The 23,571-nt window shown below is 50.0% G+C and overlaps 1 protein-coding gene across 2 annotated transcripts in view; it reads left to right on the forward strand.

The window, feature by feature from the left end:
- LOC134350256 (transcription factor 7-like 2) overlaps positions 1 to 20,751 on the forward strand; it is a 34,831-nt gene extending 14,080 nt beyond the window's left edge. The window contains exons 5-12 of one of the 2 annotated variants that reach the window (XM_063055272.1): positions 1,203 to 1,335; positions 1,429 to 1,531; positions 4,231 to 4,317; positions 8,199 to 8,324; positions 10,968 to 11,127; positions 14,089 to 14,196; positions 16,063 to 16,120; positions 19,119 to 20,751. In XM_063055272.1, coding sequence (XP_062911342.1) covers positions 1,203 to 1,335; positions 1,429 to 1,531; positions 4,231 to 4,317; positions 8,199 to 8,324; positions 10,968 to 11,127; positions 14,089 to 14,196; positions 16,063 to 16,120; positions 19,119 to 19,501 — 1,158 coding nt within the window. In that variant the 3' untranslated portion in view covers positions 19,502 to 20,751. The remainder of the gene's footprint in view (positions 1 to 1,202; positions 1,336 to 1,428; positions 1,532 to 4,230; positions 4,318 to 8,198; positions 8,325 to 10,967; positions 11,128 to 14,088; positions 14,197 to 16,062; positions 16,121 to 19,118) is intronic. The other variant, XM_063055273.1, reaches the window with a different exon arrangement.
- Positions 20,752 to 23,571: the final 2,820 nt, after the last annotated feature.

Below are 23,571 nucleotides of genomic sequence, written 5' to 3' on the forward strand. Positions count from 1 at the left end.
TGCCTGTGCCTCCCTGAGATTCCGGGAATGCCGTCTGAGTCGTGGCATTGAATATCTCTTTGGCGGTGTTGTCTTGTTGCTCAGGTTAATTCACTGGATTGGATTCGGTGTAACGGAAGGTCGGGGAGGGGGACTTGTGGCACAGTGGGTAGAGGTGCTGACTCATGGTGCCAGAGACCTGGGTTCAATCCCCACCTCAGATGCTCTCTGCGTGGGGTGTGCTCACTTTCCTGTGGGGTTGCCACCGGGTGCTGGAGTTCTCTCCCACGCGGGGCGCCCCGGGTAGCGGTCAGCGCGACGCTACTACTGCTGGGTGCGCTGGAGTTCAGGGTTCAATTCCAGCGTCTTCTGTAAGCAAGTAGGTTTCCTCTGGCTGCCCTGGTTTCCTCCCACAGTCCAAAGGCTGTCACTCTCACCACCCCCTGAGAGAAGGAGGTTCCCCCCCCCCCCGTGCTCCCCTACTGCGGGCGCCGCAGTAGCTTGGGGTGTCCAAGTTCAATTCCGACGTCATCTGTAAGGAGTCTGTGGTTTTCCTGCAGGTGCCCTGGTTTCCTCCCGCGGTCCAAAGACATTCTGGTTACTTGGTCACTGTAAATCGTCCCTTTAGGCAAGGATTAAATTGGTGGCTCGCTGGGCAGCACGGCTCGAGGGGCCTGTTCCGCTCTAAATCTCAAAATAAGATTAAATAAATCTGAACAGCACTTAGGATCAGAATGTCAACTGGCTGCTGTAAATTACCCCCCGACGTGTGGGTGAGGGAATGTCAGGGGCGTTGGTAGGAATGTGGGGAGAATGTACTGGAATCACTGTCAGGTTAGTGGATGGATGGTTGGGGGTTGGTATGGACTTGATGGGCTGAAGGGCCTCTCTCTCTGTGCTCTGTGACAACACGGTAGCACAGCTGTTAGCTTAACATTACTGTGCAAGTGACCGGCTGCTGTTTGTAAGGAGTTGGTATCATCTCCCCATTCCCTCCTGCGTTCCGAAGGGGTGCGGTTCGCATTGGTGCAATTGGGCCGCGTCTCTAAATAGAACGAAGCGTAGTGTCAAGGCTGAATGGCTTTCTCCTGTGTATTTATGATGGAGGAGGGGAGAAGAAGGTCAGGGAGTGGAGAAGGGGATTTCTGGTCACTGGGGGTGAGGTGTGGGTTCCTCTGAAAGAGTTTGCTGATCTCTCGTCTTCTTCTCTCCGTCTCCCGTAGACCAGCGGTGTGCCCCTGGTTCAGCACCCTCACCATGTGCACCCCCTCACCCCCCTCATCACCTACAGCAACGACCATTTCTCGCCGGGGAGCCCCTCCCCTCACCTGTCCCCGGAGCTCGACCTCAAGAGCGGTGAGTGACCTCCCTCCCTTTGTCTGCCTCGTCGCCGCCTGGCCTTCTCCTGGTTATCGCTGGCTCTCTCGCTCTCTCTCTGTCTCCCTGCAGGACTCCCTCGGGTTCGGCACCCGTCAGAGCTCGCGGCGTTTTACCCGCTCTCTCCCGGCGCCGTCGGACAGCTTGCTCACCCTCTCGGCTGGATGGTACCACCGTAAGACCCTTGTGTTGCTTACCCCTCCCGGCCCCCATTCTCTCGACTCTCTCCAGCTTCCACCGGTGGCTGCTGCTGTCTGTAAGGACATTGTAGGTTCTCCTGTGGCTGTGTGGGCTTCCTCCGGGTTTCCACCCGCATCCCAAAGGCTTGGGAGTTAGTACGTTAGTTGACCAGCGAGTGTAATTGAGCTGTGGGGGCTTTTGGGTCAGGAGAGCCTCTTACCATTCTGTATCCCTGAAAAAACAAAGCAAAGTCCAGTCCATCCCATTCCTGGCATCCGGCCAGCAGTGGGGAGGGTGGTGCCCCCGCGGATCCAGCAAACCCCCACCAGTTTGGATCCTGATCCCCGAAGCTGTCCGGGTGTTGTTTCCCCGGACGTTCCGGTCTCTCCCCTACGTCCCAAAGCTGTTCGGTTAATCGCAAACACAGGAGACCCGGCAAAAGCCTGAGCGGTGCTCTCAAGGTGCTGGTGGAGCTCAGCAGGTCAGGCAGCATCCGGGGAGGGGAATAAACAGACAAGTGTTTCAGGACGGGACCCTCCGACAGGACTGAGAAGGAAGGGGGCAGAAGCCACAATAGGTATGCTGGGGAGAAGGATGGAGTATAGGCTGGCAGGTGATAGATAGGTCTGGTTGTGGGGCGGGGGGGGAGGTGTGTGGGGTATTGGAGGGGAATTGAAGCGAGAAGCTGGGTGGTGATGAGTGGAAAAGGTAAAGGATTGAGGAAGAAGGGGAGGAGAGTGGACCATGGGAGAAAGGGAAGGAGGAGGGACACCAGAAGGAGATGATGGGCAGATGAGGAGAAGCGAAGGGGACCGGATGAGGAAGAGCAAAGAGGGAAAAAAATTACCAGTTTACTCCCCCCCCCAACCTTCCTCTGGATTCTCCCCCCTCCCTTTCCAGTCCTAATGAAGGATCTCCACACAAAACATTGACTGCTTCTTCCTTTTCCATGGATGCTGAGTTCTTCCAGCATTTTCTCTGTGTTGGCAAAGCCACGAAGGCTGGGAGATTGACTGTTTGTTGTAAATGCCCCCTGGTGGGAGCACAGATGTGTGGTGGGGGGGGTGGAATTAATGGGCCCGTGACAGCCTTTAAGAGGAAGAAAGAATCTGATAGGAGAGGAGAGTGGACCATGGGAGAAAGGGAAGGAGGGGGGAACCGGAAGACCCAAGAGTACGATAGGGCTGTTTGGCCCATTGAGTTCTCCCACCACTGGGGTTCTTCAATAGCTTTTCGAAAGAGATTCAGGTGGAGGGAGAGAAGTGGGATTCAAGGGGTTGCTCTGAGTGTCTGCATATGCTCGATGGGCTGAAGGAACTTCTGTGTCAACCCGAAGTACGAGAGTCGGCACAATGTGTACCGATTGTTACGCTGCTCTCAGACTCCACCGGGGAGTTGCACATCCGATCTCACACCATTCCCCACGCACCCGGGCACGCCGGGAGTGATCCTGTTGCTGGGATAGAGACCGGTGGAATCGGGGCCCAGAAGGACAGGAGTCCCAGTGAGAGACCGGGGGAGCACCCTCGGCATTGGAGGGAGCCAATACTGCCTTATCCCTTGAAACCTACCAACTTCAGACTGAACAGATCCCCTTGGGGTAGAGAACCATGAAGGTCCATGAGGAATTATCTGAACCTTCCAGTCCATCTCCTCAGCCTAAACCTCAATCCCAATCCTGAAAGATTCCTGTTTTCCAGCTGTGACTCTTCAATAGCTTTGAGGAACTTGGCCCAACCAGAGGTGGATACAGGTGTAATAAATGATAATTGGAATTCTTTGTCTTTAGAGGGGCCTTTCCTGTGCATCTGCCCCTGCCCTTGGTGTGTGAGATAGGAGAGTGTAGATGGGCCTACCCCTTGTTGTCCCTGCCCTATTTTTGTTTTTTTTACAATACTACAACAAACATCATCCTGTCCTTGTCAAAGATGGTGTTTATCCCCTGCGGTGCCCAACAATTCCAAAACGCCTCTGAGGTACCCATGGGCCACACATGTTGCTTTTCCGTGGTTACCCGGGCAGTCCGGCTCTCCCAGCCCCGGGAGTGTTTGACAGGACAATGCAGACGGAGCTACTGTCTGTATCTAACCCGTATCGGGATAGTGTGGAGGATGCTCCAGTTGGTACAGGGAGGGTGATCCTTAGACAGGAGGGGGGGGGCATTGGTCTGGTATTGTGGACTCAGGGAGACAAGGGAACCACGTTTCACTCGTAGTGTGGCGATGGACCAGGACTTGTGTTAGAACACAGAAAATTACAGGCTCTTTGGCCCATGATGTTGTGCTAACCCTTTAATCTACTCCAAGGTCAATCTAACTCTTCCCTCAAACATAGCCCAGCATCTTTCTTTCATCCGTGTGCCTGCGGAGTCTCTGGCTGTCCACTCGATCTGTGCCTCTTGTCATCTCCGTCAAGCCATCCCTCATCCTCCTTCGCCCCAAAGGGAAAAGCCCTGGCTCATTCGACCGTCACTCATAAAACATTCTCCTTAAATCATCTACCGGGCCGGGAAACCTGGTAAATCTGTTCTGCACCCTATTCTAAAGCTTCCACATCCCTCCTCTAATGAGACACCCAGAACTGAACGCAGCAATGTGTTCTCGGTTTAATATGTCGTGGTCTGTTTTTCTCTGTTTGTTCGGAGTGCCTTGTAATTTGGGATTTTTTTTTCTCACTCCTGTTGTTGTACCACAGGCCGAGCCCCCCCCTCTACTCGATGTTAGCGTCAGGCCTTAGGCCCTCCTACCATACAGCGCTGGCTGCCAACGCCTCTGTGGCCAGGTGGGTGAATCTCCACGACTTCTGGGTCAGGCACTGGCCCCAGCAAGGGAGTCCTGCTCAAATGCCTTGTGTAGGGGGCGGGGGTGGGGGGTGCTTTATCAGAGGTAGTGTCCCTCGCGCAAAGGACGGTGGCGACCGTCCATCACGGCAGCTGCCCTGTATCCTGTGACGGCAACAGTGTCACCTTTCCAGCCCTACGTGGGGGGGGGGGGAGTCAGGGAGGAGAGGGAATGGAGAGGGAGTGAGGAGGGCGAGGGAGGGATAAGGGAACAGAGGAAGAAGGGAGGGGAGGGGAGGGAGCAAGGAGGGTGAGGGAGGGACGAGGGAATGGAGGAAGAAGGGAGGGGAGAATGAGAGGGGGAGGGAGGGATGAGGGAACGGAGGGAAAAGGAGAGGGTGAGGGAGGGATGAGGGAATGGAGGTAGAAGGGAGGGGAGAATGAGAGGGTGAGGGAGGGATGAGGGAATGGAGGAAGAAGTGAGGGGGAGGAGAGAAGGAGAGGGAGCAAGGAGGGTGAGGGAGGGACGAGGGAATGGGGGAAGAAGGGAGGGGAGAATGAGAGGGTGAGGGAGGGATGAGGGAATAGAGGAAGAAGGGAGGGGAGAATGAGAGGATGAGGGAATGGAGGGAAAAGGAGAGGGTGAGGGAGGGATGAGGGGGAGGAGAGGAGGAGACCGGCCACGGGAGACAGAAATAGAGAGAGAGAGAGAAATGGATGGGGAAGGAGAGAGAGAGAGAGGAAGGGTTGAAGGCAGAGGGAGGCACGTCATGTATAGAGCAGGGGATGAGGGACGATCGTGCCCCTGAATTCTGTGACAGCTGGACGGTCACTGGCTCCCACCTGTGTTACCCCACTGGTACAGTGCAGAGAGGCTGTGAAGGCAGAGGGCTGTAGGTGCAGGGAAAGCAGAGTGACATTGCAGCTCTGCACCGTGTGAGGATAAGGGGATGGAAGCACTGAGCAGAAAATAGTATTGTCCGCTGTACAGAGGGTGTGAACAGAGATATTTCCCCACTCACATGCTACAAGGAGCGGTAGAACAAAGGGATCTGGGAATACAGGTCCATAATTCGTTGAAAGTGGCATCGCAGGTAGATAGGGTCGTAAAGAAATTTTTGGCACATTGGCCTTCATAATCAAAGTATTGAGTACAGGAGATGGGATGTTATGAAGTTGTATAGGATATTGGTGAGGTCTAATTTGGAGCCTCGTGTGCATTTTTGGTCACCTACCTACAGGAAAGATGTAAATAAGGTTGAAAGAGTCCAGAAAAACTTTACAAGAATGTTGCCGGGTCTGGAAGACCTAAATTATAAGGAAAGATTGAATAGGTTTGGACTTGAAACGTAGAAAATTGAGTGGAGATTTGACGGAGGTATACAAAATTATGAGGGTTTAGATAGGATAAATGCAAGAAGGCTTTTAAGAGAAGTTTGGATAAGTACATGGATACTCTGAACTTTGATTGGTGGACCTGAGTTATAGGGAAAGATTGAATAGGTTAGGACTTTATTCCTTAGAACGCAGATTTGACAGAGGTGTACGAAGTTATGAGGGGTATAGATCGGGTAAATGTAAGAAGGCTTTTTAAACTGAGGTTGGGTAGGACTACAACTAGAAGTCATAGGTTAAGGGTGAAAGGTGAAAAGTTTAAGGGGAACATGAGGGAAACTTCTTCACTCAGAGGGTCGTGAGAGTGTGCATGCAAGCTCAATTTCAACATTTAAGAGAGGTTTGGGTAGGTACATGGATGGTAGGTGTAGACAGTTTAAATGTTTTCGGCATGGACTAGATGGGGCAAGGGACCTATTTCTGTGCTGTACTGTGTGACTGTATGAAAGGGAGAGAGGTTGGATATACTGCTCCCCACACAGGATGCTGGGGAGAGGCAGAGTCGTTTTATTCCAGGTGTTGGGAAGGTGCCACTACTGTTGGTGCAGATAGCAGGGACTGTGGAGAGCCTGGGGCAAGGAACCGCAGAGTGTAAGGATCAGTGACTCGACGCGAGGAATTGACGGACGAGGTGAGGGAGGGGTGGACCGCTGCTGTGGGACTGTGATGTGGCAGCAGGGCCCCACATTCCCTTGGTCTTCGCAAAAAGTGAACCTAAAGCAACATTCGAGAATGTAAAATAGTACGTGAACCTTTGGCCCACCGGGTTCTTGATTAGTGTCAAAGGTTACGGGGAGAAGGCAGGAGAACAGGGTTGACGAGATAGTAAATCGCAGAGTGGTGGCCCAAATCCCCTAATTCAATCTTAGCATCCTGTGGACAGCACAACGTTGTGGGCCGAAGGGCCTGTAATGTACTGTACTGTTGTATGTTCTATTTTAAATAGAACATATAAGTGAGAATAGTAAAAGTCCAGTAATTTCATAGCAAATAAAATTGAGGTGGCTTCTTCAAATTGATTCCAGAGTTGGCCTCAAGTCTGGAGGAGAGGTTTCACAATGCAGCCATGTGTTCTCTGGAATATGTATGAAAGCTTAGCTATATTTGTCATGTGTGTATCAAAACATACAGTGCTGTTCGTTCTAATGACCAATGCAGTCCAGGGATGTGCTGGCCGGGGGGTGGGGGGGAGTAGGCAGCCCGCAAATGTCAGGACGCATCCGGCAGGCGCACAACTCGGCCGATCCGTATGCCTTCGGGATGTGGGTGGAAATCGGATCACCCGCAGCAAACCCATACAGCAACAGGCAGAACGTCCTCACAGGCAGCAATAGGAATTCAGCTGCGATCACCTCTCTGTAAAATCCGGCTAACTGCTTTGCTACCCTGTTGGGTGTCTAAGAGTGATTTGATCAAGGGCTTTGGAAGGAATTAGAGTAGATGGGGGTAAATTTCATGCCGGAGGGAGAGGCCAAGAGCAGAGATTCTTCCAACTCTGCGCATGGCCATTCAGTAGAGAAGTAAAGAACAGTTCTTTCATCCGATTGACCTTGGATGCGAGGAGCATTCAGAACAAAGTACTGTAGATTTTAAATACTCTCCACATCCACACTATCTAGGCCTTTCAATGTTCGGTAGGTTTCAATGAGATCCACTCTCCCTCAATCTTCTGAACTCTCTCACAAGTACAGGCCCAGAGCCATCAAATGCGCCTCATAAGTTAACCCTTTCAATCCTGGAACAATTCTTGTGAATCTCCTCTGGACCTTCTCCAATGCCAGCACATCCTTTCTGAGATATGGCCCCTAAACTGCTCACAGTAACCTCATATGTGGTCTGACCAACAATTTTTAAAGCCTCAGTGTTACATCCTTGCTTTTATATTCTAGTTCTCTCAAAATGAATGCCAATGTTGCATTTGCCTTCCTTACTTGTGACTCAACTTGCAAGTTGACTTTTAGGGAATCCTGGATTCCCAAGTTCCTTTGTGCCTCTGACTTTGGAATTTGCTCCCTGTTTAGAAAACAGTCTATGCCCTATTAAAGTCCTTCTCTCAAAGTGCATGACCATGCACTACAACCTATTACATTGTCACTTCTTTACCCATTTTCCTAATCTGTCCAAGTCCTCCTGCAGACCTCCTGCTTTTTCAACGCTACATGCCTCTCTTTGTGTCAGATTCAGATTTGGACTTGCTGCGTTTATGAAACATATGGTAAAGTGCGTTAACAATCAGCAGAGCAACAACAAAACAAAGCAAGACCGCAGGAAAACAACCCCCTTTCCCTTCATACCCACCCACCCATTGCTATCAATTCCATCGTGCAGATCACTGGTGAATGGTAGCGGACCAGTGGAGCACCACTAGTCATTTGACCCAAATGATTGGACTCACAGTTGGGTGAGCTGCCCACTGCCTGTTGGGATGGTTTGTAATCTGTCAGCGCGTCTTGTTTCTACTCCTCACTGACTCGCGTCTCTTTGGCAGGTTCTCTCCTCAGCTGGTCACGGCATCACACGGTCTACATGCAAGTGGAATCCCCCACCCCGCCATCGTAACAACGGGAATCAAGCAGGAGCCCAATCACAGCCAGCCCAGTCCGAGCCACATCTCGTGAGTTTTGTTGCGTCTTTGTTGGAGGCTTCAAAACGATGAGCGGAAGATTCAATAATTGGCACGTTGACCTTGATTTGGAGGTTCAAGGGGTCAGGGGTACAGTTGATGAGAAAGCCTCAAGCCAAGATGGTGCCCTTTGTCAGAAATGAGCAAACACAAATATATCCCTGTGTTTACAAATATACTCAGAGGCCTCTTTATCAGGTACAGGAGGGGAACCTGGTGTGGTCTTTTGCTGCTGTAGTCCATCGAACACATCTTCATGGTTGGATGTGTTGTGTGTTCAGGGATGCTCTTCTGCATGCCACTGTTGTACCATGAGGGTTATTTGAGTTATTGTCGCCGTCTTGTCAGCTTGAACCAGTCGGGCCATTCTCCTCCGATCTCTCTCATTAACGAGGCGTTTTTGCCCGTAGCACTGCTGCTCACTGGATGCTTTTTGTTTTGTTCCTCACACCATTCTCTGCAGACTCTAGAAATGTTACCTAAGCGACTTTGACGGCAGAATGATTGTTGGTGCCAGACAGGGTGGATTGAGTACCTCTCATAAACTGTTGACCTGGGATTGTCACGCAGAACAGTCTCCAGAATTTATAGATACAACCCTTTCACCGGAGCTTGTACACTAACTTTTGGGGATGTTCCGATTGAAGAACATTGATTGTAGTAATTGCTGTGTGCATACTGCCCGTACACAAATATCCGTCGCCAAGAAGCAACAGATCGCACACCCGTTTAAAATTACCAAGAAAGTATATTTATCAATTTTCAACATCATCAGACAATTAGTAGGAAAAGAAAGGAAAGAGTAAAAGGGCCCATTACAGTTAATCAAGTCTAAACGTGCACATAAACATTGGAGCTCGTATCGGTAGTGGTTGGGTGTACCACTTCACTCGCAGTGCTGAATTCCCATCACCAACCACAGGGAGAGCTCCCCTTCTCAGAATCCTGCCTCTCGGAAAGGTCTCCTTGCAACAGGGTCTCCCCTTCCGATGGGATCCTCCAGGTTTCTTCCCTGGTGCTCTGCTCTCCGCACCTCCCGCCAAAAGCCCCCAAACCAGACTACTGTTCCTTCAGAAATCTCATCCTGCCCAGCTCTCTAGAATCTTCTCTCGCATCCCACTGGGCAGGAGGTTACAACACATTCCCAGTCAGTCCTGATTGGCTGACACCACATTCTTATGCTGGGCAACATGGCTCCTTATCTTTAGCTGAAGCCAGAACTCTCTTACTAAAAGGACACACTGCTTTTACAGAAAACTACTAAAATAAAAATACCTCACAGCATAGCTGTAGAAATCTCATCCAGAGTATTACACAGAGAATGGTATAAAATGTGCTTATTTGAGTTATTGTCTCCTTCTTGTCAGCTTGAACCAGTCTAGCTAATCTCCTCTGACCTCTCATTAACAAGATGTTATCATCCACTGAACTACCACTCATGGGTTTTTTTTTTAACGTGCCCTTCTCTAAACTCTAGAGACTGTTGTGCATGAAAATCCCAGGAGACCAGCAGTTTCTGAGATACTCAAACCACCCCATCTGGCACCACATTCAAAGTCATGTAGATTACACTTTTTCCTCATTCTGATGTTTAGTCTGGTTCCATTTCAAATGGTTCAACAGCTGAACCTCTTGACCACGTCTGCATGCTTTTGTGCATTGAATTGGTGCCACGTGATTGGCTGACTAGATATTTGCATTAATGAGCGGGTGTACCTAATAAAGTGGTCACTGAGTGCATTGAGGAAGGGAGAGATTTGTTCCATTAGGACTCTCTACAACTGAAAGGGACGAGGAAATGGAATGAATCCATTGGTGTTGGGTCTCCTGAGAATGGAAGTGAGTGGTTTCATTGGGATTCTCCCTAATGGGGGTGAATGGCAAAAAGCTTTCTCCTTTGGAAATGTAATGCAGAAGAGAACGGGAGGAGATTCATTCCCTGAGGTTTCATTTACTGGGAGTGAAAGGGAGAGGTTGGATCCAATGAGATTGTATATCATGGGATAAGTTGGACCTTTCAGTTCTTTACTGGGAGACTAGATGGTACAGCCTCTGAATACAAAGACATCCCATGAAAACGGAGATGAGGAATCGCTTTAGCCAGAAGGTGGTAAATCTGCGGAATTCATTGCCACAGACATCTGTGGAGGCCAAGTGGTTGGGTATATTTAAAGTGCAAGTTGATAGGTTCATGACTAGTCAGGGTGTTAAAGATTACAGGAAGAAACAGGAGATTGGGTTTGAGAGGGATAATTCTCCATTCTGGTTCCCCTCTCACCCCTTTTCTTCTTATCTGCCCATCACCTTCTGGTTCCCATCTGCCCTTTTCTCCCATGGTCCATTCTCCTCTCCTTCTTCAGCCCTTTACATTTTCCACCTATCCCCTCCCAGCTTCTTCACCCCCTTCCCCATACCCCACCCACTGACCTTCCTCCTCAGCCGTTCTCATGTATCAGCCAAGGTGGAATGACGCAGTAGACTCGATGGGCTGAATGGCCTAATTCTGATCCTATGTGTTGTGGTCTTGCTTTGGAAATCATTTGGTTCATCGGGTCGGTCGGAAAACTTCGTACTCCGCTCGTGATCACGTTACTTCACATGGCAAATACAACTAACCGTTATCGTTCGTTTCAGGAAGCCCCTGGCCACGAAGGAGGAGGATGAGAAGAGAAAACCACACATCAAAAAGCCATTGAATGCCTTCATGTTGTACATGAAGGAGATGCGGGCCAAGGTGGTGGCCGAGTGTACGCTGAAGGAAAGTGCCGCCATTAACCAGATACTGGGGCGCAAGGTAAGCTCCAGGCTTAAGTATGTTGTCCGTGAAAACAGGCCAGACACGCCAACTCATCTAGTTCCAACATGTCCCCACTTCTCAAAAATTTCCTTTTCCTGTCTTGATGCAGCTGGGACGAGAAGTTCGGACTATGTGGGTGACTGTAACACATAGGAGCAGAATTAGGCCATTCTGCCCATCAAATCTGCTCCATCATTCCATCATGGCTGATTTATTTTCCCTGTCCCCGTAACCTCCCCCCCTATATAATCAAGAACCTAACACTCTCCTCTTATACCGAATGACCTGACCGCCTCAGCTGCCTGTGGCAATGAATTCCACATATTGCGGTATGGCAATTGTCTCATATCGGACCGCAAAGCACTCCAGCATGTGGCGAAAACTGCCCAGCAGATTATCGGCCCCCAATTGCCCACCCCATTGAGAACATCTACCATAAACGCTGCCTGGGCAGGGCGAAAAGCATTATCCAGGATGCATCTCACCCTAACTATGGACTTTTTACTCTCCTCCCATCCAGTAGGCACTACAGGAGCCTCCGCTCCCGCACTGGCAGGCACAGGAAGAGCTTCTCCCCTGAGGCTGTGACCCTGCTGAACCTCACATCACAGCGCTAAGCAGTATTGCACCCATATTGGACTGTCTCAGTACTTTTATATTTGTGTGCTGTAGCAGTTACTTTTTATTTGCAGTTATTTTGTAAATAACACTATTCTTTGCATTTCTGGTTAGGTGCTAACTGCATTTCATTGGCTTTGTATCTGTACTTGGCACAATGACAATAAAGTTGAATCTAATCTAATCTAGTCTAATATTCACCAATATTCAGTAGGTTTTAATGAGATTTATGACCCCTCCTCCCAGCCCGCCCCATTGTTCTAAACTCCAGTGAGTACAGGCCCAGAGCACCGTAAACCCAGACCAACCACTCTTTGTTGACTCTTCCCAGCAGATGGACAGACCAAGTTGCACAATGGCGTTGAGCTGCAGTCTCTGTCGAAATCATGGCTCGGGCTAAATTGTGGTTTTTTTAGGTTTGTAAGGATGGTTTTGGGGACAGAGAGGGGGGAGCTAGAGGTCAGATTAGGGTTTTGGGATGAAGACGTCGGGGAGTTCGAGGCCAGGCCTCCGGTTCGCATTCAGAGTCCGGCAGTGTAGACGGGTGACGAACGACATCCCTGGACATGGGGCTGCCCCAGAGTCCGGGGATCGGACGTCTGTGTGAGCAGGGCCAGTCGGTTGGTGCACCTAGAGTCCAGGGTCCCGTCAGTCTCTTGTCCAGGGTCAATACTGAAGTTCATTCGGAAGTCCGCAAGCTGGAGTCAGGAGGCTTATCCCAGAGCTGCAGGACTATTTATGTCTGTGGGTGGGTGGGAGGAAATGGATTTGTCTTGTTTGTATGTTCTGTGTGTGTTGTTCTGCTGAGCATTGAGATTTTTCATTGAGTGTTTCCATGTACATGTGGTAAGTAAACCTGAATCTGAATTTTTTTGATGGGTCTCCTGCCTCTCTGGAAACGGTGGACCACCTCAGTTTGAGGCACGGTAGTAATTAAAAACGTAAGATTCGGTAGTTAAGGAAGTGTCCTTTCATGCTGATGGTGACTCAGTGGGTTGTACTCCTGCCTGAGTCAGAAACCACACTCTGGATGCTTGTGCTCAGCAGTCTGAGGGCATCTGTGTTTGGTCTGTGTTGGTTTATGCCTTGCCCCTAGACTGCTGGTCTTCCAACAGCCACCCGTTTCAGTCTGCCTTCCCATTCCGACGTGTCAGTCCATGGCCTGATGATAAGGAGGAAAAAATAACCTCACTCTATCTGGGTAGCCTCCAATTTGATCAAGAACGTCAATTTTCCCTACTTCTCTGCAGCTGCTGTTCCATCCACCTTCCCTCTTTTTCCATTCCGCATCTGGTTCCCCACTCACCCCCTCACCTCCTTCTGGTTCCCCTCCTCCTTCCCTTCCTCCCATGGTCCACTCTCCTCTCCTATCAGATTCCTTCTTCTTCAGCCCTTTACGTGTTCCACCTATCCCCTCCTATCTTCTTACTTCACCGGCCCCCCCCCCCCCGTACCCCATGCACCCACCTTCCTCCTCAGCTGTTCTCACCTATCACCCTGCCCCACGTTCTTAGACTGGTTTCTGCCCACTTCCTTTCCAGTCCAGTGCAGGGTCTGGGCCTGAATCCCCTCCACAGATGCTGCCCGACCTGCTGAGATCCTCAGTATTTTGCCTTGTGCTGCTCCTAGACTGCAAAGTCTGACTTAGTCAGGCCACGCCTGTACGGGGTGGCTGCTTTAGTTGTGAAGAGGGTGGGGAGGGTGGCTATCCTCTCCACATTTCTGCTGCTGAATGCAGCCCAGTCCACAGCACGCGAGGACCCCACCTCCCTGCCATGAAGCTCATCTACAAGGAGCTCTGCTGCAAGAAATCAGCTCCCCACCATCCAGGATATTGCCTCTTGTTGCCACCTTCAGGCGGGAAGTCCCACTCCGCCAGGTCAGGGAGCAGTGATCACCCTAGAACCATTAGGTTCCTGAACCAGTGTGGGTAACTTCACTCACCCCAACTCTGAACTGACTCTACAGCTACAAGCAAAGGCAGACCCACACCACCAGGTTGGGGAGCAGTTATCACCCTAGAACCATCAGGTTCCTGAACCAGTGTGGGTAACTTCACTCACCCCAACTCTGAACTAACTTTACAACTACAAACTCACTTTCAAGTAATTTTCACAACTCCTGTCCTTTTATTTTTTTTTTAATTTTCAAAGTTTCCCTTCTTTTTCACATTGGTTGATAACAAAATTAGGTAATAAATTTTAGTTCAAACTTTTGAGTGCCTCTCCTCGGCGATCCTGTGGGGAGGTGTCTTGGGCGTAGACTGATAATCTTGGTACTGTGTACGTACTTTGATATTAAATTCCCTTTGAGTTTTGAAGTCCTGCTCCATCCTGACAGTGGCACGCGTTGACCCGAGAGGAGCAATCAAAGTACTACGAGCTGGCGAGGAAGGAGCGGCAACTTCATTCCCAGCTCTACCCCGGCTGGTCAGCGCGGGACAACTATGTGAGTAGCTGGCTTGGTTCGGCCAGGCACCCTGAGCTGCGGCGACGAGACCCTCCGGTCCCTTTGTTGGGGAAATGGAGCTGAGGGATGCTAGTAGTGCCTTGACAGGGCCTGGGCGCCGATGTTGGAAGGAGGGGTGTTGATTAATGGCTGGATGTTTGAGGGGGAAGAATGGGGAGGTGTGGTAGCCCAGCAACAGTGACCCAGGTTCAGTTCCTGCCGCTATCAATGTCACTACCTCAGTGAAGCAGCCTCCTTCTTTGTGGCCAGACACTTCCGGAAACAAATGATAAAGATCAGCGCCAAAACATACATGATCAGAATCAGATTTAATATCACTGGCGTAGGTCGTGAAATTCCTTACCTTTGTTAGCAATACAATGAAGTACATGATAAATAACTATAGAGGGAAAAAAGAGTTACATTGAGTATATACACCTCTGTTAAATAGTTAAGTTAAAAATAAGTGGTGCAAAATAACAGAAATAAAAAAGTAGTGAGGTTGTGTTGATGGGTTTAATTTAGAAATTGGATGGCGGAGGGGAGAGGCTGTTCCTGAATCACTGAGTGTGTGCCTTCAGGCTTCTGTACTTCCTTCTTGGCAGCAGAAGAGGGCACGTGCTGGGTGGTGGGGGTCCTTGATGATGGATGCCGCCTTCCTAAGGTACCACTCCTTGAAGTTGTTTTGGATACCGCGGAGGCTGGTACCCATGGTGGAGCATTGTACAAGTTTCCGCAGAAACGTGCTATTTGCGTCGACGGCCAACACCGTCCGAGGATTGTGCTGCCGTCAGCCCGCAAGCATCACCACGTTTCCGGCACCAACGGAACATGCCCACGCCTTACTAACCCCTGACCTGTACATCTTTGGAAGGTGGGAGGAAAATGGAGCATCTGGGGGGGTGGGGCAGAGGGAGCTCACGTGGTCAGAGGGAGTACCATCTCCTTATGGTGAGCAGAAAGAACTGAGCCCCCATCACCGGTGGCTGTAAAGTGTAACACTTGCCACTACGCTACCGTAACGCCCCGTTCTTCCCGCGACCAGGTGGGTTTCCTCAAACGTTCCAAAGACGTTTGGGTTCGTGGTTTAATCGGTCACATGGGCAGTGAGGGCTCGTTGGACTGGAATAAAAAGAACCAAGTGTCGTGAATGTTGTTTGTCATATACATTAATGATCTGGATGATGGGGTGGTAAATTGGATGAGTAAGTATGCAGATGATAGTAAGATAGGTGGTGTTGTGGATAATGAAATAGGTTTTCAAAGCTTGCAGAGAGATTTAGGCCAGTTAGAAGAGTGGGCTGAAAGATGGCAGATGGAGTTTAATGCTGATAAATGTGAGGTGCTACATTCTAGTAGGACTAATCAAAATAGGACATGCATGGTAAATGATAGGGCATTGAAGAATGCAGTAGAACAGAGAGATCTAGGAATAATGATGCATAGTTCCCTGAAGGTGGAATCTCATGTGGATAGGGTGGTGAAGAAAGCTTTTGGTATGCTGGCCTTTATAAATCAGAGCATTGAGTATAGGAGTTGGGATGTAATGTTGTTTGGCACAGACTAGAAGGGCCAAGTTGGCCTGTTTCCATACTGTAATTGTTATATGGTTATATGACAAGGTCTGGGACACTGAAGGTGCAAGGGGGGCTGCCGAGGGGGAGGGATGGGAATTGGACAGGGAAGAGTGGTCAGGGGTCACCACAGGTTGTACAGGGTTTAGTTATCATGGGAGGGCTTTAATAGAGGATTGGCCAGTGGGTGCGGATGGGCTGGAAGTTGGCTCAGGGGCGAAGGGGTTGGTTGGGGGACTGAAATGTTTCCCGGGACTGCGTTGCACTCACTGTCTTGGTGTCCACCTTACAGGGCAAGAGGAAAAAGAGGAAACGCGGCAAACAGCAGCAGACCGAGGAGAGTAACCAAGGTGTGTCCTCCAGACCCCGAGGGTCTGCTCGTGATCGACGTGGGGGTGGCTGGAGCTGAGATGGGTGGGGGTGTTTTACAGCCGGGGTTCCTGCCTCGGACAAGGTTTCTTCAGATGCTTCTGGGGGACGGGCAGCTTGGCAGAGTCAGTACGGGTCCAACATGGGCAAATGGGACAGCATGGAGGTGTTGGGCTGAAGGGTCTGAAGTGCAGATGTGGATCATGGATTAAAACAGCAGAGTTACTGTACGGGTGTAAAGTTACAAGTAACTCCTTAATGCAGGCAGGTGTGTGGTGCTGCACTTTGGGAAGGACAGGCCAGGGTAGGACTGATATGGTGAACAGCAGTGTGCTGAGGAATGGGGTAGAACAGAGGGATCTGGGAATACAGGTCCATAATTCCTTGAAAGTGATTGTAAAGAGAGCTTTTGGCATATTGGCCTTCATAAATCAGAGATACAGAGGAGCTGGGATGTTTTGTTGAAATTGTACTAGACGGTGGTGAGGCTGAATTTGGAGTTCTGCAATACCATAACATGTAGGAGCAGAATTAGGCGATTCACTGTCATGTCTGATTTATTATTCCTCTCAACCCCATTCTCCTGCCTTCTCCTCATAACCTTTGACTGCTTGACTAATCAAGAACCTGTAAAACTCTGCTGTTTAAGAAGTGACTTGGCATGGACGGCTGTCTGAAGCAAGGAATTCCACAGACTCGCCTCCCTGTGGCTGGAGAAATTTCTCTTCATCTCTGGTCCTGGACTCCCCCACTATAGAAAAGTGTGGGAGTCCACTCGATCTAGCCCTTTTCAATATTCATTACCTTTCAATGAGATCCCCCCTCCCCGTCATTCTTCCAAACTCCAGAGAGTGCAGGACCGGAGCCATCAAACTCTGCTTGTATGTTAACCCTTTCATTCCTGGGATCATTCTCGTGAGCCTCCTCTGGGCCCTCTCCAATGGCAGCACATGCTTTTTTTTTTAGGCAAGAGGCCAAAGACGCCTTACGATACTCAATGCAGTCCGACCGAAGCCTTAAAAGGCCGTACTGCATTGTGTGCAGTTCTGGTCACCAATGACAGGAAATGAATGCATCAGTAAAATCAAAACAGTACATAAAAAATTTACAAGGATGTTGTTGGGACTTGTGGACATGAATCATAGGGAAAAGTTGAATAGGTTAAGACTTGTTCCCTGGGGCGTAGGAGAATGGGGGGGAGAATTGTTAGACGTATACAAAACTGAGGGATATAGATAGGGTAAATGCAAGCAGGTTTTTTCCACTGAGGCTGGGTGAGACGAACACTAGAGGTGGTGGGTTAAGCAGGGATTGGCCTTGTTTGTCACATGTACGTACAGTGAAATGCACTGTTTGGTGTCATGTCATCAGTGAGGATCGTGCTGGGCAGCCTGCAAATGGCAGCTCGCTTCCGGCATGCCCACAACTTGCTCACCCTGACGCTTACACCTTTGGGCTGTGGTTGAATATTTCAGGGGAACCTGAGTGGGTGGGGGGTCCTTCTTCAGTCGGGGGCGGGGGGGTGTGGCGTGTGAGCGTGGAACGAGCTGCCAGCAGAATGGTGGACGTGGTTCAATTGCAATATTTAAGAGAAGTTTGGATAGCTGAATGGATGGGACGGGTGCGGAGAGCTATGGTCGAGGTGTGGGTTGATGGGACTAGGCCGATTAATGGTTTGGCGTGGGCTAGATGGGCTGAAGGGCTGTCGTGCTCTATGACTGTGCTGGGGGCAGCCTGCAGGTATCGCCACGCGTCCTGCCGCCAGCGCAGCGTGCCCCGCTGTGTTCAGACCAACACAAGCGGCAAGGTAAGTCCCTTTGCCTCCCCCGTTCTCGCACGCACAGACGGGTGGCTAACCCCAGGGCAGGCCGCCTCTGGGCTTCCCAGTCTCAGACTCGCAGAGATGACTCTCAGTGGTGTAAATTTATATGTGCAGTGCCTCCAGTGTTGTCAAAGAACCCTCCCATCCTTCCCTCACTCTTTTTGACCAACTCCCGCTAAGAACCAGAACTTGCCCGCAGGGTAACAGCTTCGTCCCCCAGGCTGTCTGTCCCAGCTGAAGGACACGTGCTCATCTTGCCCTGGTCATCTTTAATTGCTGCTTTTTCTCGCATGTTTGTACGACTGCATTTTTATTTGGAAAACTGCCAGTAACATTATACTGCCTTACATAAACATGCAGCTTGCACTCTATATCAGTCTGTTGATCTTCAGGCTTGGCCACTCAGGGACCTGTGCTAATTTTAATTTGAGACTGTATGCGCTGCGTGTGACTATAATGTACTGTGTTTGGCACCTCGGCCCCAGGGGGACAATCTTTCATTTAGCTGTGTACATGTGTGTGGTTGAATGTCAATAAATTTCAACTTGCGTGTAGCTCAGTCCGAGGAACCTGACCGCCCGGGTGGGCCATTGTCTCTGCCTGCTCCTGCCCCACTGAACTCGTGTCCTCATACCTTGACCCCGTTGTTTCCTCTTCACACCTCCATCTGCAATTTAATTCCCATTCCCATTCCCGTTCCTGTTCCGACATTCCCCTTGTTCCGACCTCAGGGTGGAGGAGCAACAGCTTGTATTCCATCTGAGTAGCCTCCAACCCAATGGCATGAACATCGATTTCTCCTTCCAGTAAAATAAGTTCTGTTCTGCGCTCTGGTTTCTTACCTACCCATCACCTTCCCTGGATCCTCTCCTCCTTCCCTTTCTCCTATGGTCCACTCTCCTCTCCGAGCAGATTCCTTCCTCTCCAGCCCTTTACCTTTCCTACCCACCTGGCTTCACCTGTCACCACTAGCTACCCTCTCCCCACTTTTCCCCTACCTTTCTATTCTGGAGTCTTCCCGCTTCCTATCCGATCCTGGAGTAGGGTCCTGACCGTGCCTCCGGCGTTTTGTGTGTGTTGCGTTGAACTGGTGTGTCAGGTGCGCGTGCGCCGTGACAACCTGGTCGCTGCCTGACGATCAGTTCCTTCTCTTGCAGAGTCGCTGGTGCCCGGTTCCCGTCGGAGGCTGAAGGTCCGCCAGCTGGTTCGCGCGGACGGGATCTACTCGCTGCCCGTCTCTGCTTCCGCCGCCAGCAGCAGTATCCTGGACTCGCCGCCCTCCCCGTCCACCCGGCAGCCGGTGCCGGAGGCCCGGGGCCCCGAGCAGGCCCAGCCGCTCTCGCTCAGCATCAAGTCGGACACCCAGCCCAAGCCGAGGGCACCCGCCTCCAGCCCCTCGCCTGCCAGCTCCCGGCGCCTCTCCCAGGCTGCCACGCCCACCTTCCTCTTGACTCCGCCTTCCTCCGTTGAAGCTGCCACGCACTCCCAGCACGGTTTGCAGACGCAGCCATTGCCCTTGGTGACCAGGTCACCTGAGTGACCTTTAACCCATGAACTCCCCCCTCCCACCCTCTGACCCCATATTCAGTCTCGGACCCCCTGACCCTCCAGAGAATTTTTTAAAAGATGTTCTTTGAAGCTGGTCAATATTTGACCCCACTTTTTATATTGAAAACTGTAAATAACTTTTTATTACGTTGAGGTTGGAGGAAGTCAAGGAGGGCTGGAGACGGGTGGGTGGGGGCTTCCATTGGGAAGAGAGAGGAAGGGAGGGGTGGTAGATAGAGATGCCCCTGTGCTCACTGCAGCGCATGCTTGACAGACTTTGTGGAGTTCACTACGAGGACCAAGGGTTCTGGTCAGTCCCCGAAATGTATCCTTCTGTCAATAAGGCCCAATTTATGTCCCTGGTGGGGGTATTGAGCTTCCTCAGTTTTGCCAGAGTTCCATTGGTCGCTTGGGGGGAGGGGGTTGCTGATCCTGGGCACTGCCTACTGCTGCCCTTTGGGGTGGATGAGAGGTCGGTTCAGGGTGGCCCTCTGTACTGAGACAATCACATGACTCACAAATTATAGAGATTCTTCCCCCCCAGCCCACCGCCTGAAAAACACACACTTCTTATTCGCAAACAAGAGAAAATCTGCAGGTGCTGGTAATCTGGGCGAATGACAAGTAACTAACACACACACACACACACACACACACACCATACACACATACACACACAGACACACATACACACCCACACACTCACACTCACACGCACAATGCCGGAGGAACTCAGCAGGCTCGACACCATCTACGGGAAAGAGTTTTGGGCCGAGACCCTTCACCCTGAGTTCCTCCAGCATTTTGTGTGCGTGTTACTCTTTATTTGCCCAGTTTATAAGCTGAACTGCATAGTTTAAGTAACAAGGACCATATCCATTGCTGGGGCTGGTTGTGGGCTGACCAAACTGCTTGTTCTCTTGTGGGTGATGGGTACAGTGGGTTTGACTTGAGCTCAAAGATCTTTTCATCCATTTGGTGACTGAGAAATAATGCTTCTCTACAGGAGAATGACCAAACTCGCGACTGCTTCTCCCCACAGTGGAAGAGGCTTTTGACAATTTCAACGCACATCTACTGTGGCTTCCAGTCCTGAGCAAAATTTTTCTCCCTACTTAAAGTGCAGAATGGCTGATTAGCCCAGAAGATCCACTGCCTTCTTGAGAATACCCCCACCCTCCACTCTCCATACCCCTGGGTTATTTTCACTTTGTTTAAAACATGTACAAATTTCTACATAAACGTTATCATATATGAAAGGTTCTAGTTTTTGTTTTGTGACATGGAAATTCCTAGGTTTTGGTTTGGAGTGGGGTGTGCAGATAAGTATCCCAAGGTTTGAAGGAATAGTTGTCAGTGCAAAGGTGGGAATTCGGATTTCTTCTGCTTCTTACTGGGCTGCGACTCCCAAAAGTTTGGACGTGATCTGAAGCATTCAGAATGCAGAGTTTTGTCAAGCTGGGAGAGGGCACAGAAGAGATTTAGGAGGATCCTAGAGGGCCTGAGTGATAGGGAGATATTGGCCAGGCTCAATCTTTATTCCCTGGAGGGGTGACCTTACAGAGGTTTATAAAATCATGAGGGGCACAGATAAAGCAGATGGTCATAGTCTTTTCCCCAGGGTTGGGGAGTCCAGAAGGGTAGAGATACAAGATAAAAGGGGAGAGATTTAAAAGAAACTTGAGAAGTAACTTCTTAATACAGAGGGCAGTGAGTACTTGAAGTGGTTGAGGCGGGCACAATATGGATAGATACGTAGAGGGGAGGGATTTGGAGGGTTACGGGCCAAATGAGGGCAACTGAAACAGGGAGGGAGGATGATGTGGCCAGCATGGAAAGGCCATGTTCTGTGTGTTGGGTTCTGTGAAAAGATCTGCATTGAACAATGTGGTTCTTGCCCCAGGGTGCCCCCCCCCCCAAGCTTGTGGAGATATTGAGGTTGTCTCCGATTTACGTTGTAGGTGGGTGTGTTTGTGCACAAGAATGGGGGTCTGTCGTGTTTCTCTGGAGTGTCGGGAATGAAGGGAGCAGAGGATAAGCTTCCAATGAAAATTAAGGGAGCTCTAAGGATGCCAAAAGGCAGCATTTGAAATGGCCCCCTCAGCCTCTTGAATACTGAAAAGTATTTGGCATCCTCCCCGCTGACCATCTTGCACGGCTAAATGCTTCTGAATAAAATGGTGATGAGGTGTAAGCAGTACTCTTGCAAATCACCGTCTGTGAAAGAGAGTGCCATACTTTCCATGCAGGGGAACTGTGAGAAAACTTCTCCCAATGTTTTGCTTGCATGTTTCCAATTTTCTAATAAAAGTGTCAGATCTTTCGATGAGGAACACAAGAGGGAACTTCTTCACTCAGAGGGTGGTGAGAGTGTGGAAGAAGCTGCCAGCGGAAGTCCTGGATGTGGGTTAAATTTCAATATTTAAAGGAAGCTTGGATATGTACATTGATGGGAGGAGTAAGGAGGGCAATGGTCCAGGAGCAGGTCAATGGGAATAGGTGGAATAATAGATCAGCAGGTAGCAGATGGGTTGAAGGAACCCATTCTGTTCAGTACTGCTTTATGAATGTCATACTTAAGAGGAGAATGACAAAAGTGTAAAACAAACTGATGCCAGAAATTCCCAACAGTTCAGGCAGCATCAGTGGAGAGAGAAACCGCTGATTTTTCAGGTTGAAGAAATACGCCCAGTGGCCGCTTTATTAGGTACACCTACTTGATAATGCAGATATCTAAGCAGCTAATCATGTGGCAGCAATTCAATCCATAAAAGCATGCAGACATGGTCAAGAGTTTCAGATGTTTAAATCAAACATCAGAATGGGGCAGAAATGAGATCAAAGCAACTTTGAGAATGGAATGATCGTTTGTGCCAGATGGGGTGATTTGAGTATCTCAAACTGCTGACCTGGGATTTTCAAGTCTAGACTTTTACAGAAAGTGATGTGACAAACAAAAAACACATCTAGTGAGTGGCAGTTCTGTGGGCAAAAGTGTCTTGGTAATGAGAGAGGTCAGGGGAGAATGGCCAGACTGGTTCAAGTTGACAGGAAGGAAACAATAACTAAATTAACCACCCTTTGCAACCGTAATTTGCAGAAGAGCAGGTGTGAACGCAAAACACATTGAAACCTTGAAGTGGGTGGGCTACAGCAGTAGAAGACTAAGAACATACACTCAGTACCACCTGTACCTAATAAAGTAGCCATTGAGGTGTGCTTTTCAGCAGACCTGGGTGCAAAAATTCTGACACAAAGCTGATTGTCTGCAATTGTTACATGAAATAGTGAATCTCAAAAACTAAATGCCCAATCAGAGAATGAGGTGTGGTTACCTGAGCGTGTTTTGGGATTTGTTGGAATATTACAAGACATTAATCAGTACAACACATTCGGTCCATGATGTTCTACTTGCCAATATCTCCTAAAGCACCTTCATACTTGCTAATGTCCCTCTTAGGCATAGCATACTTCCTGGCACCCCCACAGTGTAAAAAAAATGTCTAATGCTGTGTACATCTTCTGATGTCTCTGGACACATCTTCAGTGATGTTCCTGGAATCATCGGGTGTTTCGGGTCTTTCAACATCAGACAACCTCCTCCAGGTGACCCAGCCGGGGCTGATCAGACCCCAGCTTGTGTCCAGATGGCTGACAACTTATGACTCCATGGCTCCCCTCTTTTGAGTCACAGCCATCTTGAGGCCCTCTCTGCCGCATCGGTGGTACTGCGGATGGCTCTCCTCTCCCTCGATGCCCAAATTGCTGAAGGGGCTGTGAATCCTCTACAACCAACCTCCACTGGGAGACACCTCGCTCTCCATCCAGCCTGCTGACAGTTGCTGACCAGTCCTGCGTACTTGGAGAGCTTCCTTTCAAAGGCCTCTTCCAAGCTATCTTCCCATGGGACTGTCAGCTCCAGCAGCACCTCTTGCTTAGTTGACTCAGACACAAGGACAATGTCTGGTCACAGGGTGGTGGCTGCGATATGGTTGGGGAACTTCAGCTGCTGTTCGAGGTCCACCTACAGCTGCCAGTCCCTTGCAGAGGTCAGAATGCCTG

Source organism: Mobula hypostoma, chromosome 8 (genome assembly GCF_963921235.1).
Source record: "Mobula hypostoma chromosome 8, sMobHyp1.1, whole genome shotgun sequence".
Lineage (NCBI taxonomy): Eukaryota > Metazoa > Chordata > Chondrichthyes > Myliobatiformes > Myliobatidae > Mobula > Mobula hypostoma.